The sequence below is a fragment of the Kazachstania africana genome, chromosome 4 (assembly GCF_000304475.1).
Source record: "Kazachstania africana CBS 2517 chromosome 4, complete genome".
Lineage (NCBI taxonomy): Eukaryota > Fungi > Ascomycota > Saccharomycetes > Saccharomycetales > Saccharomycetaceae > Kazachstania > Kazachstania africana.
Window position 1 is genome coordinate 160,821 of NC_018943.1, and position 17,214 is coordinate 178,034.

The 17,214-nt window shown below is 37.4% G+C and overlaps 5 protein-coding genes across 5 annotated transcripts; 2 read left to right on the top strand and 3 right to left on the bottom strand.

The window, feature by feature from the left end:
• Positions 1–2,867: 2,867 nt before the first annotated feature.
• Positions 2,868–4,550, top strand: KAFR0D00780 (sugar porter family MFS transporter; the record flags this gene model as incomplete). The annotated part of the gene is made up of 1 exon (XM_003956811.1): positions 2,868–4,550. The coding sequence occupies one exon, from the start codon at positions 2,868–2,870 to the stop codon at positions 4,548–4,550; it is 1,683 nt and encodes a 560-aa protein (XP_003956860.1).
• A 2,740-nt stretch (positions 4,551–7,290) lies between these two features.
• On the top strand, positions 7,291–8,976 carry KAFR0D00790 (sugar porter family MFS transporter; the record flags this gene model as incomplete). The annotated part of the gene is made up of 1 exon (XM_003956812.1): positions 7,291–8,976. The coding sequence occupies one exon, from the start codon at positions 7,291–7,293 to the stop codon at positions 8,974–8,976; it is 1,686 nt and encodes a 561-aa protein (XP_003956861.1).
• Positions 8,977–9,279: 303 nt separating this feature from the next.
• On the bottom strand, positions 9,280–10,956 carry KAFR0D00800 (sugar porter family MFS transporter; the record flags this gene model as incomplete). Its single annotated transcript, XM_003956813.1, has 1 exon — positions 9,280–10,956. One exon carries the CDS (start codon positions 10,954–10,956, stop codon positions 9,280–9,282), a length of 1,677 nt encoding a protein of 558 aa, XP_003956862.1.
• A 2,855-nt stretch (positions 10,957–13,811) lies between these two features.
• KAFR0D00810 (uncharacterized protein) lies at positions 13,812–14,708 on the bottom strand (the record flags this gene model as incomplete). The annotated part of the gene is made up of 1 exon (XM_003956814.1): positions 13,812–14,708. One exon carries the CDS (start codon positions 14,706–14,708, stop codon positions 13,812–13,814), a length of 897 nt encoding a protein of 298 aa, XP_003956863.1.
• Positions 14,709–15,445: 737 nt separating this feature from the next.
• SIC1 (cyclin-dependent protein serine/threonine kinase inhibiting protein SIC1) lies at positions 15,446–16,297 on the bottom strand (the record flags this gene model as incomplete). Its single annotated transcript, XM_003956815.1, has 1 exon — positions 15,446–16,297. The coding sequence occupies one exon, from the start codon at positions 16,295–16,297 to the stop codon at positions 15,446–15,448; it is 852 nt and encodes a 283-aa protein (XP_003956864.1).
• Positions 16,298–17,214: the final 917 nt, after the last annotated feature.

A 17,214-nucleotide genomic window follows, 5' to 3' on the forward strand; every position in this document is an offset into this window, starting at 1 on the left:
AGATTCAGCGGTTAGCGTCTCGGGGCATATTGTTCCATACCGGAAGAGAGTGGTCCATAGGCTTGGAGCTCAGCAAACAGAAGTTCAATATGAAAGAGAAAGAGAAGAACTGATAAGGTGGCAAATACATAGACGCTGAACAGATAGCTCAGAAGCACTGCAAAAGTCGAGTTAAGTTTGACAATGAGTAACATTTAATATGAAAAGGATCAATTAATTCTTTGTATAAGAAGAGCCAGAATTATTATTTATTTATGACACGTTCAATTTACTTGTCTTGTTTTATCTTAGATTGGATAAAGCTTCAATTCGTTGCGTTAAAAGATGCTGAGATATCCGCTTTAATATAATCATCACATCCAAGTAATGTGAGGTTGGCGTTTGGCACCCATAAATTTAGTGAATAAGTACTTGAAGGAGGAGTTCAAATCACTTCTTCAGAAGTATTTCGGCGTATTAGGAGGTTAATATTCCCAGAATACTTGTGTCAGGTCTTATCGTGATGAAGTTTCAGGGACAACTCTATTCGAAGGATTAAAGAAACTTCTCTCTGTACCATACGAGTGAGAAATGTCAGGTATAAGATTAGCTTATGCACTCATTTTTCATTACGTCTAAACACAATTGAATTGAGTCATAACAAGACACTTCTACCTGATACAAAGACAGATTATTCAATCGCATAGCATATTTGTAGCAACTTTCCAAGCTAAAAGTAATTTTTCTTCACAAATAAGTTGTCAGTTCTTTAATCGAGAGAACTTGTCGAGTTGAATTTTTTTCTAAAAGAATAGTAACTATTGATCGGAGGACATATATTTCCCAAGAAATCATTTTCGAAAATTTCTCTGGGGTATTGGTAAAATTTGATTTCAACGAAACATAATTTTTGAGATGTACAATTTTCCAGAAGTGTACTTTCAAAAGTTACAAAACTTCTCGTGTGCTAATTTGTCCAAAGGATTGCCAAACCCAGTTTAGAAATTGGGACAAATGTACACTTGAAATTACCATGCTCATATGAAAATCAAAACATTTCCAATATGCTAACTAGCCGTAGAACAATTTACATACCAAGCAAAGTTTAATTTTATCTAAGCGGTGTTGTTACAACTTGTTTTAGCGAAAATCAGCAGATTTCTCCTTTATTTTTTTTTAATGGTGTCATTTCTATGCCAAGCTCGTTACTACCAAGTTTTCTTGCGCTTGGTCTTCCCATGAAAAATTACTTCATTAATCATACGATTTTATCAGCAATAGAAAAACAAACAAACTCTTGTATAGAAACTTAGTTGAAGAACGCTCTCACTGGACCGAAAAATAAGCTTTTTTTTATGAGATCATGCAGAAATAGCGTGGCTGCAAGAATTGGCATTCTGCGAACGGGAGAGTTTCCCCAAAGAAGGAAGCAGCACTGGGATGTTATAAATGTAAGGAGTTGTTGTTGTCCCCCCTTGGCAAATCAAAGTCACCATGTAAACTTTTGTTTTTTCCTTTCTCCTAGAAGCGTCTGCTCAATTCCAAGTTTCCAAGAAAGATTTCAACTTAGAGGCTCTTTAGTAATTAATGATGTGGGATATGCAAAAAATGGAAGGGTTTGAGTTTGTAGCCTCGAACATATGTTAGACTTTTATGGTGCGAAATCTTGAACGGCTTAATTACGTACGAATTCTTAAAGATGTATGGTAGTGTTACTTTTTTCGAAAAAGTTTTTTTATATCGTTGTTTTTCCACCATCCTGGAACAACAGAACAGAGAATTGAATCACTTTCTCAAATTTCGATAGTAGATCATTTCCTAAAGGTCAGTATCGCTTGTTTGAACGACGTATCCATTATACCTAGTATTACACTTGATTTAATACTCTACATTTTTTAGACCTTGATCTTTGCTATCTAAACTAACAAAAATGAAAAAAAAGTCTGTGGAAGATCCATAGTTTATCCTACAACATTAGTCTTCGTTTGAATCTCTGTCGACTTCAGGGATGGGGTTCACGTATCAACAATTAAGGTTATATTTCACGTCAGGATTGTCACCCTACAATTTTGATGCAACTTTTTGTTGAGTTCTACTTTTACAAGCAAGGGAGGGAGGCTGTCTATAGCGTTGTTTCTTGGCCGTTTAATTTTTCCTTGGCAGATGGATAAATTTCCGGAGAAAACGTCGCAGAGTGTTTTCACGCGATTGGTAATTTAATCTCGGACATTTAAGTGTCACATCTATTATACTTTATGAGCTTTTTCGCATTGCTTACAACTAGAAAATGCTAAAACTCATTTCTACGAAGAGTTTTCAGCAATAGTTGTTACCGAAAACTGGTAGTTATATTCATCCCCCTTTTGATTTACTAAAATTGGACAACACCTTCCCCAATAGGTCGGCATACTACTAAATACTTACACCGCCAAGAGTTTCTGGAACAATATGGTATGACAATTTCTTGGTTTGGTAACAACTTCTTCTTAGAATATCTGCTACCATGGATAAATAATACTTTCTTTTAGATTGTCTGCATACTCAAATAACTCCAGACTATTGACTGGCTTTACTCTATGAAGGAAAGAGGTAAACATCTAACAGTAACTACGTTGGAAGAAAATCTCCACATTATTTGTTCACTGCTAGGTGATGTAGCTTCACGGGGAATTTTTGTCCTTCGTCTAATGTCCTTCACGAAAAAGTCACCTTACAATAGATTGGATCAATGTGTAATGCTTGGACACCACCGAGATCAAATTCTATATAAAGGCTTTAAGTTTTAACTTCTTCCCATGTAATTTCACACTTCTCTTCTTCTTTCATTTATTACCTTTCAATAATACCGTTGGTAATAAATACAAAAAGTGTCTGTGTCAGGAAAAAAAATGACAGCAGAACAATCAAACGAAGAATTGAATACTTCAGTCAGTAACCATTCGGAACAATCTACCGTTTCGAACAAGGCATCCGAGCATGATTTAAAGGATGAAAACTTCCAAGGTGAGGAAGAACAAGTCGTTGGTTTGCCAAAGAAGCCATTTAGCGCCTACACTAAGTCAGTTGTTATACTTCTTTGTGTTGCCTTCGGTGGTTTCGTTTTCGGTTGGGATACTGGTACCATCGGTGGTTTTATGGCTCACCCAGATTATTTACAAAGATTCGGTATGCAACATTCAGATGGTAGTTACTACTTCTCGAATGTCAGAGAAGGTTTATTAGTTGGTATTTTCAACATTGGTTGTGCTATTGGTGGTATTATTTTATCGAAGCTTGGTGACATGTATGGTCGTAAATTCGGTTTAACTTGTGTTATTATTATCTACATTGTCGGTCAAGTTATCTGTATCGCATCTGTTGAAGCTTGGTATCAATATTTGATTGGTAGAATCATTTCAGGTTTAGGTATTGGTGGTATAGCTGTCTTATCTCCAATGTTGCTTTCTGAAAGTTCCCCAAAGCATATCAGAGGTACTTTAGTGTCATGTTATCAATTAATGTGTACTGCAGGTATCTTCATTGGTTACTGTGTCAACTACGGTACTAAATCTTATGACAACTCCGTCCAATGGAGAGTTCCATTAGGTTTAAGTTTTGCCTGGGCTTTATTCATGATTGGTGGTTTAACCTTTGTTAGTGAATCTCCACGTTACTTATGTGAAGCCAATAAGATCGAAGAAGCTAAGGTTGCTATCGGCAAGACCAATTTGGTTGATATTGAAGATCCAGCTGTCCAAGCTGAAGTTGATGCCATCATGGCTTCACTTGAAGTTGAAAGAGCTGCTGGTAATGCATCCTGGGCAGAATTATTCTCTACCAAGGGTAAGGTTTTACAACGTTTAATTATGGGTATTATGTTACAAGCTTTACAACAATTGACTGGTGATAACTATTTCTTCTATTATGGTACTATTATTTTCGAAGCTGTTGGTATGGATGACTCCTATGAAACTTCTATTGTCTTAGGTATTGTTAACTTCGCTTCTACCTTCGTTAGTTTGTACATCGTTGATCATTATGGTCGTCGTACCTGTTTATTATGGGGTGCTGCTGGTATGATCTGCTGTATGGTTATTTACGCCTCTGTTGGTGTTAAGTCTCTATACCCACACGGTAGAAGCAATCCTTCTTCCAAGGGTGCTGGTAACTGTATGATTGTTTTCACCTGTTTCTACATTTTCTGTTTCGCCACCACCTGGGGTCCATGTATTTGGGTGTTGATCTCTGAAACCTATCCATTAAGAATTAGATCTAAGGGTATGGCTTTAGCCACTGCTTCTAATTGGATTTGGGGTTTCTTAATCAGTTTCTTCACTCCATTTATTAACTCCGCTATTCACTTCGCCTATGGTTACGTTTTCTTAGGTTGTTTAGTGTTCAGTTGGTTCTACGTTTTCTTCATTGTTCCAGAAACTAAGGGTTTAACTTTAGAAGAAATTGAAGAAATGTGGGTTACTGGTGTCTTACCATGGAAATCCAGTGGTTGGGTTCCAGCTGCCAGAAGAGGTGCTGAATTTGATGCTGAAAACTTCACTCATGACGATAAGCCATGGTACAAGGCTATGTTTTAAACTGGAAACTTTTAGTTTTTTAATGACTTTTTTCGGAGGTAATAATTGTTTCTTTTAATATCTTAAGAATTGTTACATTTTGAAAAATTTATATTCAGTTTTTTAGATATATATAAACTCAAATAAATTTTAAAAATTGACATTTCCTTTTATTTTCTGAATAGTCAAAAATTACTTTAATTGCAGTGGATAGGGACTGGGTTAGTATTAGTTTAGATAAAAGGTACGTAAATTTTATGTCCAATAGGTAAAAGTTTGAAGGCTGCGGGAAAATTTTACTGCATATTACGCAACAAGATGGTTGTTCTAGATAAATTATAGGTGCTTTGCAATGTAGAACATAACCTGAGATAAATTACATTTTTAAAGGTTGAATGCTGTTTGACTTTCAAGTTCTGTTACATAACTTAAAAAAAGTTTATCCGATTTAAGAAACTACGCGATTATTTTTAAACCTTCACGGAAAATAAAGTTTTATAGTTTTTCCGATAACAAGGGACTGTCTCTATTTTAAAAAATCATAGACGCTGCTCCGGAAAAGTACTCATTGACAACACGAGAGTCTACCTCGAATGTAAAATTGAACAATAAATCGACAATTCTCTTTATTTGCTATTACTGGCAAGTTACGCGTGCCCATAAAATACATCTCTTTTCAAATCAGCTAAAGACAGGTAAAGTATTGAAAGCAGGCAGATGAGATTGATCCTATAGATATGTTTTCTTCGACATATAATAGAATTATTTTCGTCCGGGCGAACAAGAATGATGGATATATGGTATGAGAAAGAAAGAGAATATGTTTGCATGATATTTAATTTATTGATAAGACGTAATAGTGCCCTTTTTGGGAAAGCACACATTGAAAGTGTCATATATTGAAACGGGAGAACTAATGACTCTTTCAAGTTTTGACTAGAATATGAACTGACTAATGTAGTCATTTCTTTTTTTCGTTCGTTTGCTTCGAGGTGTGGCCTAAAATGAGTAACGGAAAACTTTACATCCCCACCCCCATGCATTATATGGTAAGCGTGAGTTTCTGTCAAAGTAATCGTTTGAGACTAATCTACTGTCAGACTTCTACATCTTCCTGTTATTACAAAATAGTGACGAGGTAAGACTACAGTGGACACTGTGTAGAACAATTTTGCGTAAAACCGTGGGGGACACAAGAATTAAGAAACCGCTTCATTGCCAACTTTAAAACCAAACAGTCGATAATTTGCATTAGGTGATCAGCAAGATACTTCCTACAAAGGATATGCTGAAGTTGAAGTGGTGGAAGGATATTCTTCTGGGACAAGGAATGTTTTGCTCTCGTGCACACTTGCTCATGATATGTATAAGGCTGGTTTTACATATTAATTATCCATGGCTTTGTACCCACAAGATAAATTGGGCTTCTTTCCTTTTTAGTCTTCTTCGCTACGATTTTCTCTCTCTATTCATAGAAAGAGTGCATAATATGCTTGTCTCATGCCATTACGGATGGATTGCAAAAAAGTGCTTTTTTTCTTGCCAAGTTCGCAATTTCAAGAGTTTCAAAGAATGTGCGTCCGTATTGCTGCTGCATAGTTTTCATCTTCCAGTGTCATGGAGTTAAGAAATGGGGCAGTATCACAGACGAAATGGAAAGATGCAAACAAGAAGACAGCTCCAACGGAATAACGTAGAACCTCGTGATGCTTTAATTATTTGTTTTAAAAACGAAATTAATCGAATTATTTTGATGCACATATCCCGATATGGTAGATGAGGTCAATTAATGATAGCACGGACAAATTTTTTGTTTTAAATTCCCCCATTCATAGATGCTACACTCCCTTTTACCCCATGCTAAATGAGAAGCAATATTATTTGCATCTTGTTTACAACTTGTAGAAAATAACCTCAGCCGAGCAACCAGGGAGTTGCAAGTGCAGTAAGCCTTTGGACAAATTTTACCCCACAATTCTGCAGATTTCCCGAACAGGAATATCTCCGCTAAAATTTATTTCTTGGCTGCTTTTTTCTCTGGCATTCGTTTCGCCAGGAATGCATTTTTCTTTTTAATGAAAAAACAGATTTTTCCTGCTGTACGCTGTAAAGTTGCGAAGGAAAAAAAGTCTTGTACAATGCTTTCTCTGGTAGTGACGTGAAAAGAAAAGTGCCATAGAATGCAAGACGGCTTAACTAGCCCCACGTCAAATGTCTGCTTCGTTAAAATAGGCACTACAACAAAAATTAAAGTACAAAAAAAACTTACGATTATTTAAAATTTTTTCCTGTCCTCATTTTGCATCCATACCAAGAAAAAGATCAAAATAAAAAATGGTAGACACGGCCAGAGCAATGCACGTAGGTCCGCACTAAATGGCTGTAGGAACGGTTCGATCAAAAAACACACGAAACAATATCTTTCTCCGACATAAGCAAATTCTTAATGGCGGGATGCTGTTAATGACTGGAGAAGCTGTTACTACTGTGTCTACTATTGTTGTTGTCAGCCAAATCAAACTACTGATGAGAAAAACACGTTGTTCTGAGCTGTCGTTCAACTTCCCCAGATATTTGCTGAGAGTTTTCATTTTATTCCTGTAATATCAACCAAGATGATAAAAAAATGATGATATATAAACACGGGACAAATCCATCTTTTTGCAATACCAATTCCTTCCTACTTTTTAATTTCAATTTATTTTATATTCAAAGAATCATTAAGAGAAGCCTTTAGAAAGTCACTTCTAAATATAAAAAAATGACGGCCGAACAACAATCCGTTCAAGAATTGGATGCTTCTGTGAGCAACCGTTCTCAACAATCTACTGTATCAAACAAAGTGTCCGACAATGAAATCAAGGATGAAAGCTACGATGAGCAAGCTGGTCAAGAAATCACTTTACCAAAAAAGCCAATTAGCGCCTACTCAAAGTTCATCATTTTAAGTCTTTGTGTTGCTTTTGGTGGTTTTATTTTTGGTTGGGATACTGGTACTATTTCTGGTTTTGTCGCTCAAACAGATTTCTTACAAAGATTTGGTGAACTAAATTCAAGTGGTGAATATTATTTGTCTAATGTCAGAGAAGGTTTAATTGTCGGTATTTTCAACATTGGTTGTGCTTTTGGTGGTATTATTTTATCCAAACTTGGTGACATGTATGGTCGTAAGATCGGTTTAACTTGTGTTACCATCATTTATATCGTTGGTCAAGTCATCTGTATCGCATCTGTTGACAAGTGGTACCAATATTTCATTGGTAGAATCGTTGCTGGTCTAGGTGTTGGTGGTATTGCTGTCTTATCTCCAATGTTAATTTCTGAAACTTCTCCAAAACATTTAAGAGGTACTTTAGTGTCATGCTATCAATTAATGTGTACCGCAGGTATCTTCTTAGGTTACTGTACTAACTACGGTACCAGTAAATACTCTAACTCCGTCCAATGGAGAGTTGCTCTAGGTATCAGTTTCGCCTGGGCCTTATTTATGATCGGTGGTTTAACCTTCGTTCCAGAATCCCCACGTTACTTATGTGAAAAAGACAGAATCGAAGATGCTAAGAAAGCTATTGCTATGTCTAACAAAGTTTCCGTTGATGATCCAGCTGTTCAAGCTGAAGTTGATGCCATCATGGCCTCACTTGAAGCTGAAAGAGCTGCCGGTAATGCCTCATGGGGTGAACTATTTTCTCCAAAAGGTAAGATTTTACAACGTTTAATTATGGGTGTTATGTTGCAGGCTTTACAACAATTGACTGGTGATAACTATTTCTTCTACTATGGTACTACTATTTTCCAGGCCGTCGGTATGACCAATTCCTTTGAAACTGCCATTGTCTTGGGTATTGTCAATTTCGCTTCTACTTTCGTTAGTTTATATGTCATTGATCGTTATGGTCGTCGTACCTGTCTTTTATGGGGTGCAGCATCTATGGCTGTTTGTATGGTTATCTATGCCTCTGTCGGTGTCAAGTCTCTATACCCACACGGTAGAAGCAATCCATCTTCCAAAAGTGCTGGTGATGTCATGATTGTCTTCACCTGTCTATACATTTTCTGTTTCGCCACTACCTGGGGTCCATGTATTTGGGTGTTGATCTCTGAAACCTATCCATTAAGAATTAGATCTAAGGGTATGGCTTTAGCTACTGCTTCTAACTGGATTTGGGGTTTCTTAATCAGTTTCTTCACTCCATTCATTAACTCCGCTATTCACTTCGCCTATGGTTACGTTTTCTTAGGTTGTTTAGTGTTCAGTTGGTTCTACGTTTTCTTCATTGTTCCAGAAACTAAGGGTTTAACTTTGGAAGAAATTGAAGAAATGTGGATCACCGGTGTCTTACCATGGAAATCCAATGGTTGGGTTCCAGCTGCCAGAAGAGGTGCTGAATTTGATGCTGAAGATTTCACTCATGACGATAAGCCATGGTACAAGGCTATGCTTTAATTTTAATTTAAGTCTTATTGCATGATTTTTTCTTCATAATGACGGATTACGAGTAGCAAATCTAATTTTTGTGATACTCTTTTATATAAATTTTTAATATAATTCCTTTATATGAACACAATCATTTTAATGTTGTCCTTCACATTGAACAGTAAATCCTACTTTTCATAAGGACATCAAAAATTATTAAATGTATGTAGAATAATGTATCTTTCTATATATTTCAGTGACGTTTGAATTACAAAAGTCAAACTTCATAGGTCATTAAAAAAATTAAACACTCAAAAAACATTTGAGTTAAACTTATAACATAGCCTTGTACCATGGCTTGTCATCCTTGGTGAGGTCTTCAGAATCAAATTCACCACCTCTTCTAGATGGTGGGACCCAACCAGCAGATTTCCATGGTAAGACACCTTCTTCCCACATTTCTTGGATTTCTTCTAAAGATAGACCCTTGGTTTCTGGAACGAAAAAGAAAACGTAGAACCACATAGCGACTAAACAACCTAAGAAAACGTAACCGTAAGCGAAGTGAATAGAAGAATTAATGAATGGAGTGAAGAAACTGATTAAGAAACCCCATAGCCAGTTAGCAGCAGTAGCTAAAGCCATACATTGAGACTTAACTCTTAATGGGAAAGATTCAGAGACAACAACCCAGGCAATTGGACCCCAGGTAGTGGCGAAACAGAAAATGTAGAAACAGGTGAAGACAATCATGACATCACCAGCACTCTTGGAAGATGGATTGCTTCTACCGTGTGGGTATAGAGACTTGACACCGACAGAGGCATAGATAACCATACAAACAGCCATAGATGCTGCACCCCATAAAAGACAAGCACGACGACCGTAACGATCGACAACTACTAAACTGACGAAGGTAGAAGCAAAGTTAACAATACCTAAGACGATGGCAGTTTCAAAAGAATTGGTCATACCGACGGCCTGGAAAATAGTAGTACCATAGTAGAAGAAATAGTTATCACCAGTTAATTGTTGGAAAGATTGAATCATAATACCCATAACTAAACGTTGGAAAACCTTAGTTTTGGTAGAGAATAATTCACCAATAGAAGCAGTACCTGCTTCCCTTTCAGCAATAACACCGGCCATAATGGAATCAATCTCAACTTGAACAGCTGGATCATCAACGGAAACTTTGTTAGACATAGCAATAGCTTTCTTAGCATCTTCGATTCTGTCTTTTTCACATAAGTAACGTGGGGATTCTGGAACGAAGGTTAAACCACCGATCATAAATAAGGCCCAGGCGAAACTGATACCTAGAGCAACTCTCCATTGGACGGAGTTAGAGTATTTACTGGTACCGTAGTTAGTACAGTAACCTAAGAAGATACCTGCGGTACACATTAATTGATAGCATGACACTAAAGTACCTCTTAAATGTTTTGGAGAAGTTTCAGAAATTAACATTGGAGATAAGACAGCAATACCACCAACACCTAGACCAGCAACGATTCTACCAATGAAATATTGGTACCACTTGTCAACAGATGCGATACAGATGACTTGACCAACGATATAAATGATGGTAACACAAGTTAAACCGATCTTACGACCATACATGTCACCAAGTTTGGATAAAATAATACCACCAAAAGCACAACCAATGTTGAAAATACCGACAATTAAACCTTCTCTGACATTAGACAAATAGTATGAACCACTTGCGTGTTTTTGACCGAATCTTTCTAAGAAATCTGTTTGAGCGACAAAACCAGAAATGGTACCAGTATCCCAACCAAAAATGAAACCACCAAAAGCAACACATAAACAGGAAATACAAACACCAATGTAATCGCCCATTGGCTTTTGTGGTAGGCCAGCAAGTTCAACTTGATCTTGAACTTGACCGTCCTTTAATTCATCGACTGATACTTTGTTTGATGGAGTAGACATACGAGAGTCATTACTCACTGAATGTCCCAATTCTTGACCAACTTCGGCAGTCATATTAAAAATATTTTAGTTTATTAATTAAAAGTGTTAACTAGAAAACTATGATTTTTTTTTATTTTTGAAAAAGAAAATTAATGGAATGAAACCAGGAATCGTAAAGTTGATAGACTTTTGATGCCTTTATATATCAAATATTCCCAGTTGAAGAACCTATCTCTCCACAATTTTTTCTCGAAAATTTTTCATCTGTATTGGTCGTTGTCTATGCATTATTGTCTAAGATATGTATTTGGCTTGCTGTCGTTGTTTCCTTTTCCTGCTGCTTCGTATTAAACTTTCTCGACACGGAAAATTGTCCCCGCGTTATTGCGTTCAGAGAAAACCCGCAGCTCCGCAAAAATTTCGGAAAAGAATGCAATCTGGAGAAAATTTTCTACGCCATGTTCACTGCGAGAAAAGAAAGGAGGAAAACCTGCAACAATGTTCTACGGGCTATTTGAATGATTTTTCCAGGAGTTGCCTCTTTTTTCTTGCCTATAACGGAAGTGGTGGAATATTAGGTTTATAAGCACCGTATTATCTTTAAATATTAAAGCGTCATTTGTCTAAATAAAAGAAAAATTCTTTTAATCTTTGGTTTCTAAAAGGCTTTACGCTAGCACGTTATTCAGACCTGTGTTTACTGCTGGAAAAAGATGGAGATGGGACTATAAGATGTAGGTATTTTTTTTTCTCTTTTGGCCTGTCAGCCATTTTAGGAAGGTGGGGCGCCAAGAAAAGAGCGAAAGAAACGAGATATATCCATGCGGCGGTTTCTTCGCTCTTTGGAAGAATACGGGAAAATTTTTTACACATGATAAAACGTGAAGAGCTACCGAAAAAGAAAAGAACTACCTCTGCTCTTATTGTCTTGGATCTGTTCCGATTATCGTTTGGGTTTTTCCAGAGTAGTTTTAGTTTAGAAAATGCCTCTTTTGCCGTTTTTCAATGCTTTTTTGAGAACACTTCTGTGTACTAAAGAAAGGATTTTGTGGGCCTTTTATTGTGCTGTCATTATTTATCTATTACAAATTAGGAAGTAAAATTCGGTGCAGGTGTTAGAAGAAGTTGTCCATTATTCATAAGCTTTTTACAGGCTTAAACAAGACAGCTCTTTTCCCTTCAGAGGGAAGCCTAATTGCCTATGTAGCAAGTGAAAAGAATAGACCTTTACATTAATGCGTTTGTGTTCGGCTCTTAGCATACAGTCGATGTTTACGGTTTGCACGGTCGGTTTAATTCCCGGATCATATGTTGAGAAAAATCCGTGAGAAAGCTTTTTTATGCAGATGATCGGAAAAAGTAATGTTCAGGCACTCTTGAATAATGCACTACATTTTTTTCAGAAAATGGTTATGGTGTGTTCTCCCGAAGAATCCCACGAAGTTTTCCTGAATTATCGTATAAGAATTGCAAAAATAGAGTAATGCGGTTCTTGGTGGCTCCCGCATTTCAGGGCATGACATGACACTAATCAGGAAATTTAGCAAGAACTCTTTTGAGAGAATTATGCGTCATTGTTACAAGTAATTATCTTATCTTTAAGTTCCTAGCGGTTTGATTTGTTGGAGGACCAGAAAAGCAACGACAAGTTGTGAGTGTTGCGAATCTTGCTTTATTCTAGAAACGTATGCACAACATTCAAGTTGGTTTGAAGATAAGTCTAAGCAGAGGTCAGCTGTTACATAAATTTTTGCACACGAAAATCGGCATTTTCGGGTACTGTATTTTGTAGTACCACGCGCTATCACTGGAAATGTAGTTTATTTTTCGTGTGCTTGGATTCTCAATGTTCAGAATCTCTGTGCTTGAAGTGTAACCGTGGAAATACTCTATAGTAGTGAATTATCATCAGGAATGAAATAACATGGGGCCGTCAAAGACAGGGACCAATAAATATTAAAGATAGTGAAGATAGAATTCCTTTCACCGAAGTAGAAGAAAAAAAGATTATGTAAATAAATCGGCCTTATTAAACCGGCTTTTATTTCTTCCCACATTTATTCTCAAGCAACGGAAATATTAAAACCTACCTGCGTAATTTCTTCCGCCGTAGCACGTATCTTGAAAGAGTAGTATCACCTCTTAACAGAGTAAAATGATCATTAGATACAGTTGTAACTTAGCCTCACATTCTCCTACGTAAGCTTGAAATATCGACAGTGGTTTGGAGAAGATAGATACCGTAGAGCCTCCGTCAAGGAGTTATTCTATCATATTGTGAAATTTCGTATCGAAAAGGAATGTTACATCTCCACGCTATTCGGCTTTGAATGACATTTGCATCACGATGCCTTGAAAAGTTTGCAGCAGAAGTATGGTTCTCCAAATAATACAAGCTGTTTGCGTTGAAATATTGTCAAGAAATTTTTGTACAGGCGAAATCAAGGATCGACTTGAAGGGTGATGCAGTTTTACGTCAAGTTGATCTTATTTGTTGTTGCCGGAAGATTGCACTCCGATAAAAAAGCGTGGTGCGACGGTGACCTACCCCACATCGGGACGTATTCATACAACGAGTTTTCTTTTTTTACATGGATATGCTTCTGGGAAATGCGCGGTTTTATAGCTTTGCAAATCCTGGATCGGAGAGCACCAACATGAAAACTTAATCGTTGACTGAGTTGGGAAGATGAAAGAGGGAACTATCGATAGAAAATGTTTCTATGTAAACAGCGTGATCTCTTCACTTCTGACGGAAAGTAGTCTTTTCCTCTCTTGGGGAGTTGCTGTTGTTGTATACACTTATTTGTTAATTATATATTGTTATATTTATTTATTTTTTCATCATGTTCCATTTTTATTTGTAAATTATATTATTCATTTTTTTAGTACATTTAATTTAGTAACGTCACGTGCACTTGGAACTGTTAGTATTTGCCTTCAACTATTATTTGCCAAACCTTATATGTTCCCGTGTACGTGTTGACGTCCTTAGTGACGCAGCTGGAGCTGGGGTCGTCCCCGTAGCAGTCGTCATCAGCTAAGGCACCATACCAAGAATACGTTTTGCGTTTAGTGCATGACAGTAACTCATCAGGCCCCACTGTATACGTCTTAGCGTTACCCTTTATGCAGTCATGGTGAGGCCACGCTGTAAAGTCAAGATCGTACTTTGCATTAGGGTTTCGAACCATGAAGGATGCAAAGGAGTTTTTGTTATTGTCCTGGCACATATCAGTTGTGTCTATAAACTTCTCATCACTCCCGCATCCACTCTCCTCAGACATGAAGGAGTAGTAGTAACTGCTCGACCTCCTCATATATGAGCTGCCATCCGTAGGTAACGGCTGGCTCGTGCCGGTGGCTTCAGTAGCCCTTTGTAATCTCCGAACGCCTGTAATTCGACGCCCAGACAATACTATATCGAGCAGCGTGCCGATTGGCGTATCTTCTGGGTCAAGGACGGGCCCCTCCAGTACTGCTGTTGCAAGTCCGTAGCCATATAACTGCCGACATCTCCTCACAGCCGTTATATAATTGGAGGGGCGATTGAACGTTAACCCTGGGTGTATTATTAGCGTGCCCGACTGGTCAACAGCTACAGTTGTATTGACAGGATAGCCGTTGGCCCTGAGACACTGTTGCACGTTTAAAACGTCTGTGGCAGTTGTGTTATCACGTGAAAGAGGAACGTCCGGGTAATTATGAGGGCGCGTGCAAGCCAGCGTTGTCTCAGCTCGATCGATCGCTCCAGCTAAGGCGGAGTAGCTTAAAACAGACATGACGAATTTGAGAATTGTTGAAATTGACTTAATGGATGCCATGTTGTGACAATCAAAATCTAACAGTTAGTTGAAATAAGCCACACCACTAGATTGCAAAACCAGTCTTAAACTCTATAGTAAAAAACCAGTATGTCTCTGTCTTTTCTCTGTATAAGGAGAATCCCAATTAAAAGAGGAAAAGACGTTCTTTCCATATTTAATGGTGCCTATTTATACTTTAAATGCTTGACACTGTCGTCAAAGATATAGTGTGATTTTTTCACTTGTTACTTGCGCGTCCTTCTATGGGTTCAGTCTATTTATACAACTAGCGAATCTTCTCATAAAGGCAAACCGTTGTATTAACTTTCTTCATTGTCATTTACCAATATATAATATTCTAGTCTGGGGATTTGCGATATAGTACTATAGACCCGTCAAAATTTCGTTTAAAGCACTTTATGTTCCACAGTCGGAGGAGGATGCAGTAGTTATCGAAACCACATGATGCCGAAATGGCCAAAGGAAAATACCTCTTGGAAACAATAAACTGTTGCTCTTTTTGTCATTTCACTACCTCAAACGATGGCTTACAAGGAAGAACTCAAAAACTTCAAAAGCTTGCTTTAGTCTCCACCGCACAAGTATTTTAAATATCTTGAATGATTCTGGATCAAAATTCCAGAAAAAATGAAACTCGTATCTTAATTATGAATGTTATATATATTGCGTGTATAAACCTGAACCAAACTCCCAATATTGAAATAAACAAAATAATTATAAGAGCAGCAATCTACCTAACTATCATTATCTGAATCAACAAAATCCGTATTGCTACAGTTTTCATAAATTTCTCTTTCAAATAACATTTTTGGTTTGATTGCGCTATCACTCACTTCTTTTGTCTTCACAATTTCACCATTTTTGTTCAAATAGGTAACTTCTTTATCAATTCTACCATTTTCCTTTTTCAATATTTGCATTCTTTTATTTCTTAATTTACGGCTTGGCACTTTAGTTGATTCAAATGGATTAATTAATTTTCCTTTATTAATAAATTCTTCCTCACTATCACTATCTGCCGCGCCAGTTTTCGAAGAATTGTTATTCCATTCTTCTGCTAATTTGAATGATATGAGTTTATCACTTGGGGTTGCCGGTACTTCCTTATGATGTTTTGTTCTCTTTGGTGGCAGTAAGGAACTTTGTGAAGCAAATGTCTGGGTATCTTCGGTACCACTTTCTTCGTCGTCACTCTCACGTTTATTGGGGAACAAAATCCTGCTTACATTCTGTAAAATTTTATCATTATCTGTATTAGTTTTAGTAATGGAACTTCTTCTCTGTGATACAAATTCAGGAGATTTAAGCCCATTAAATGGTGAAAACATGGCCTGTTGTTGATTTCTTGGATGAAGTAAAAGTGGGATACCATTTTTCATTGAATTTGTAGATGAATTAAGTTGATGTTTCTGTACAGTGGAGGGAGTAACCGGAGCAGTTAAACTCGTATTCTTTTGAGGTGTAGCTGGTTCTACAGTAACCTTTCTATTCAATGATGGTAAAGACGGTCCAAACGTCAAAGTATCGTCAACGACATTGCTCGATTGGTTGTGTCTTGATCTAGGCGGAGTAGAAGGATGGTTCATATTCTTGCAGCGAATTTTATGAAATATGGAGTTTTAAGGTCTCTTGCGACAATAGAAATGGAAAAGCAGTGAAGGTAGACTGTCCGCTTGTTGTTTTATATCAAAATATGCCAGGGAGGCTAATAGCAACTTGGGTTATATGTATATATATTTGTATTACCAACTCGATTCCCAAATTAATGTATATGAACCAGCATTGGATTGCTAAATTTTGCCAGCCATTGATTTTTTTTCTTTGCGACGCGTAAAGAGAAAAATCGAAGTTAACGTGTACTGTGCGAGATTGGAGGACGTGCAGAGAAATAGCCGTAGGAGTGTGTTTTTGAAATATCCCGGAATTGTATGGGATTTCAAATATCTCGCAGGGTAGCAGCATGCTAAAATAACGAGGACAATGGCAGATGCCACTGACGATTTGGGCAGCCGTTTCACATTGGGACGATTTCCGATGCATCAGTTGGATACGGTGGGCCTGTACCTTCTGCCGCCACCATTGCGTTTTTTGCTGCTGTTCTTCGGGCACGATCACGGTAATGAATCACACTGTGTCCAATGGGGATGACCCTCTCACCTCCACTCAGATCATGAATCTGCTACGTGTTTGCATAATGTGCACTGATCCCGAAGAGTTAGAATGAGCATCATGCGAACGGGATTATGAAACATATCAATCTAGAGTTTCTGTCATTATCTTCTCTATTTGCGCCAGATCGGGGAGTGCTACACCAGGGAAATTTCTACGAGCAAAGTACGACTTGCGCTCATTCCAAAATTGCGATCTTTCCCATCAAAATTGCAATTCTCACTTGGCTTCTATACGTTCTCTGTCAGTAGTGGCGATGTATTTATTATATACCACGCCGTTCGTTCTATAAACATAATTTTCATGAAAAAAAATTGAAATTGGACAACTGATA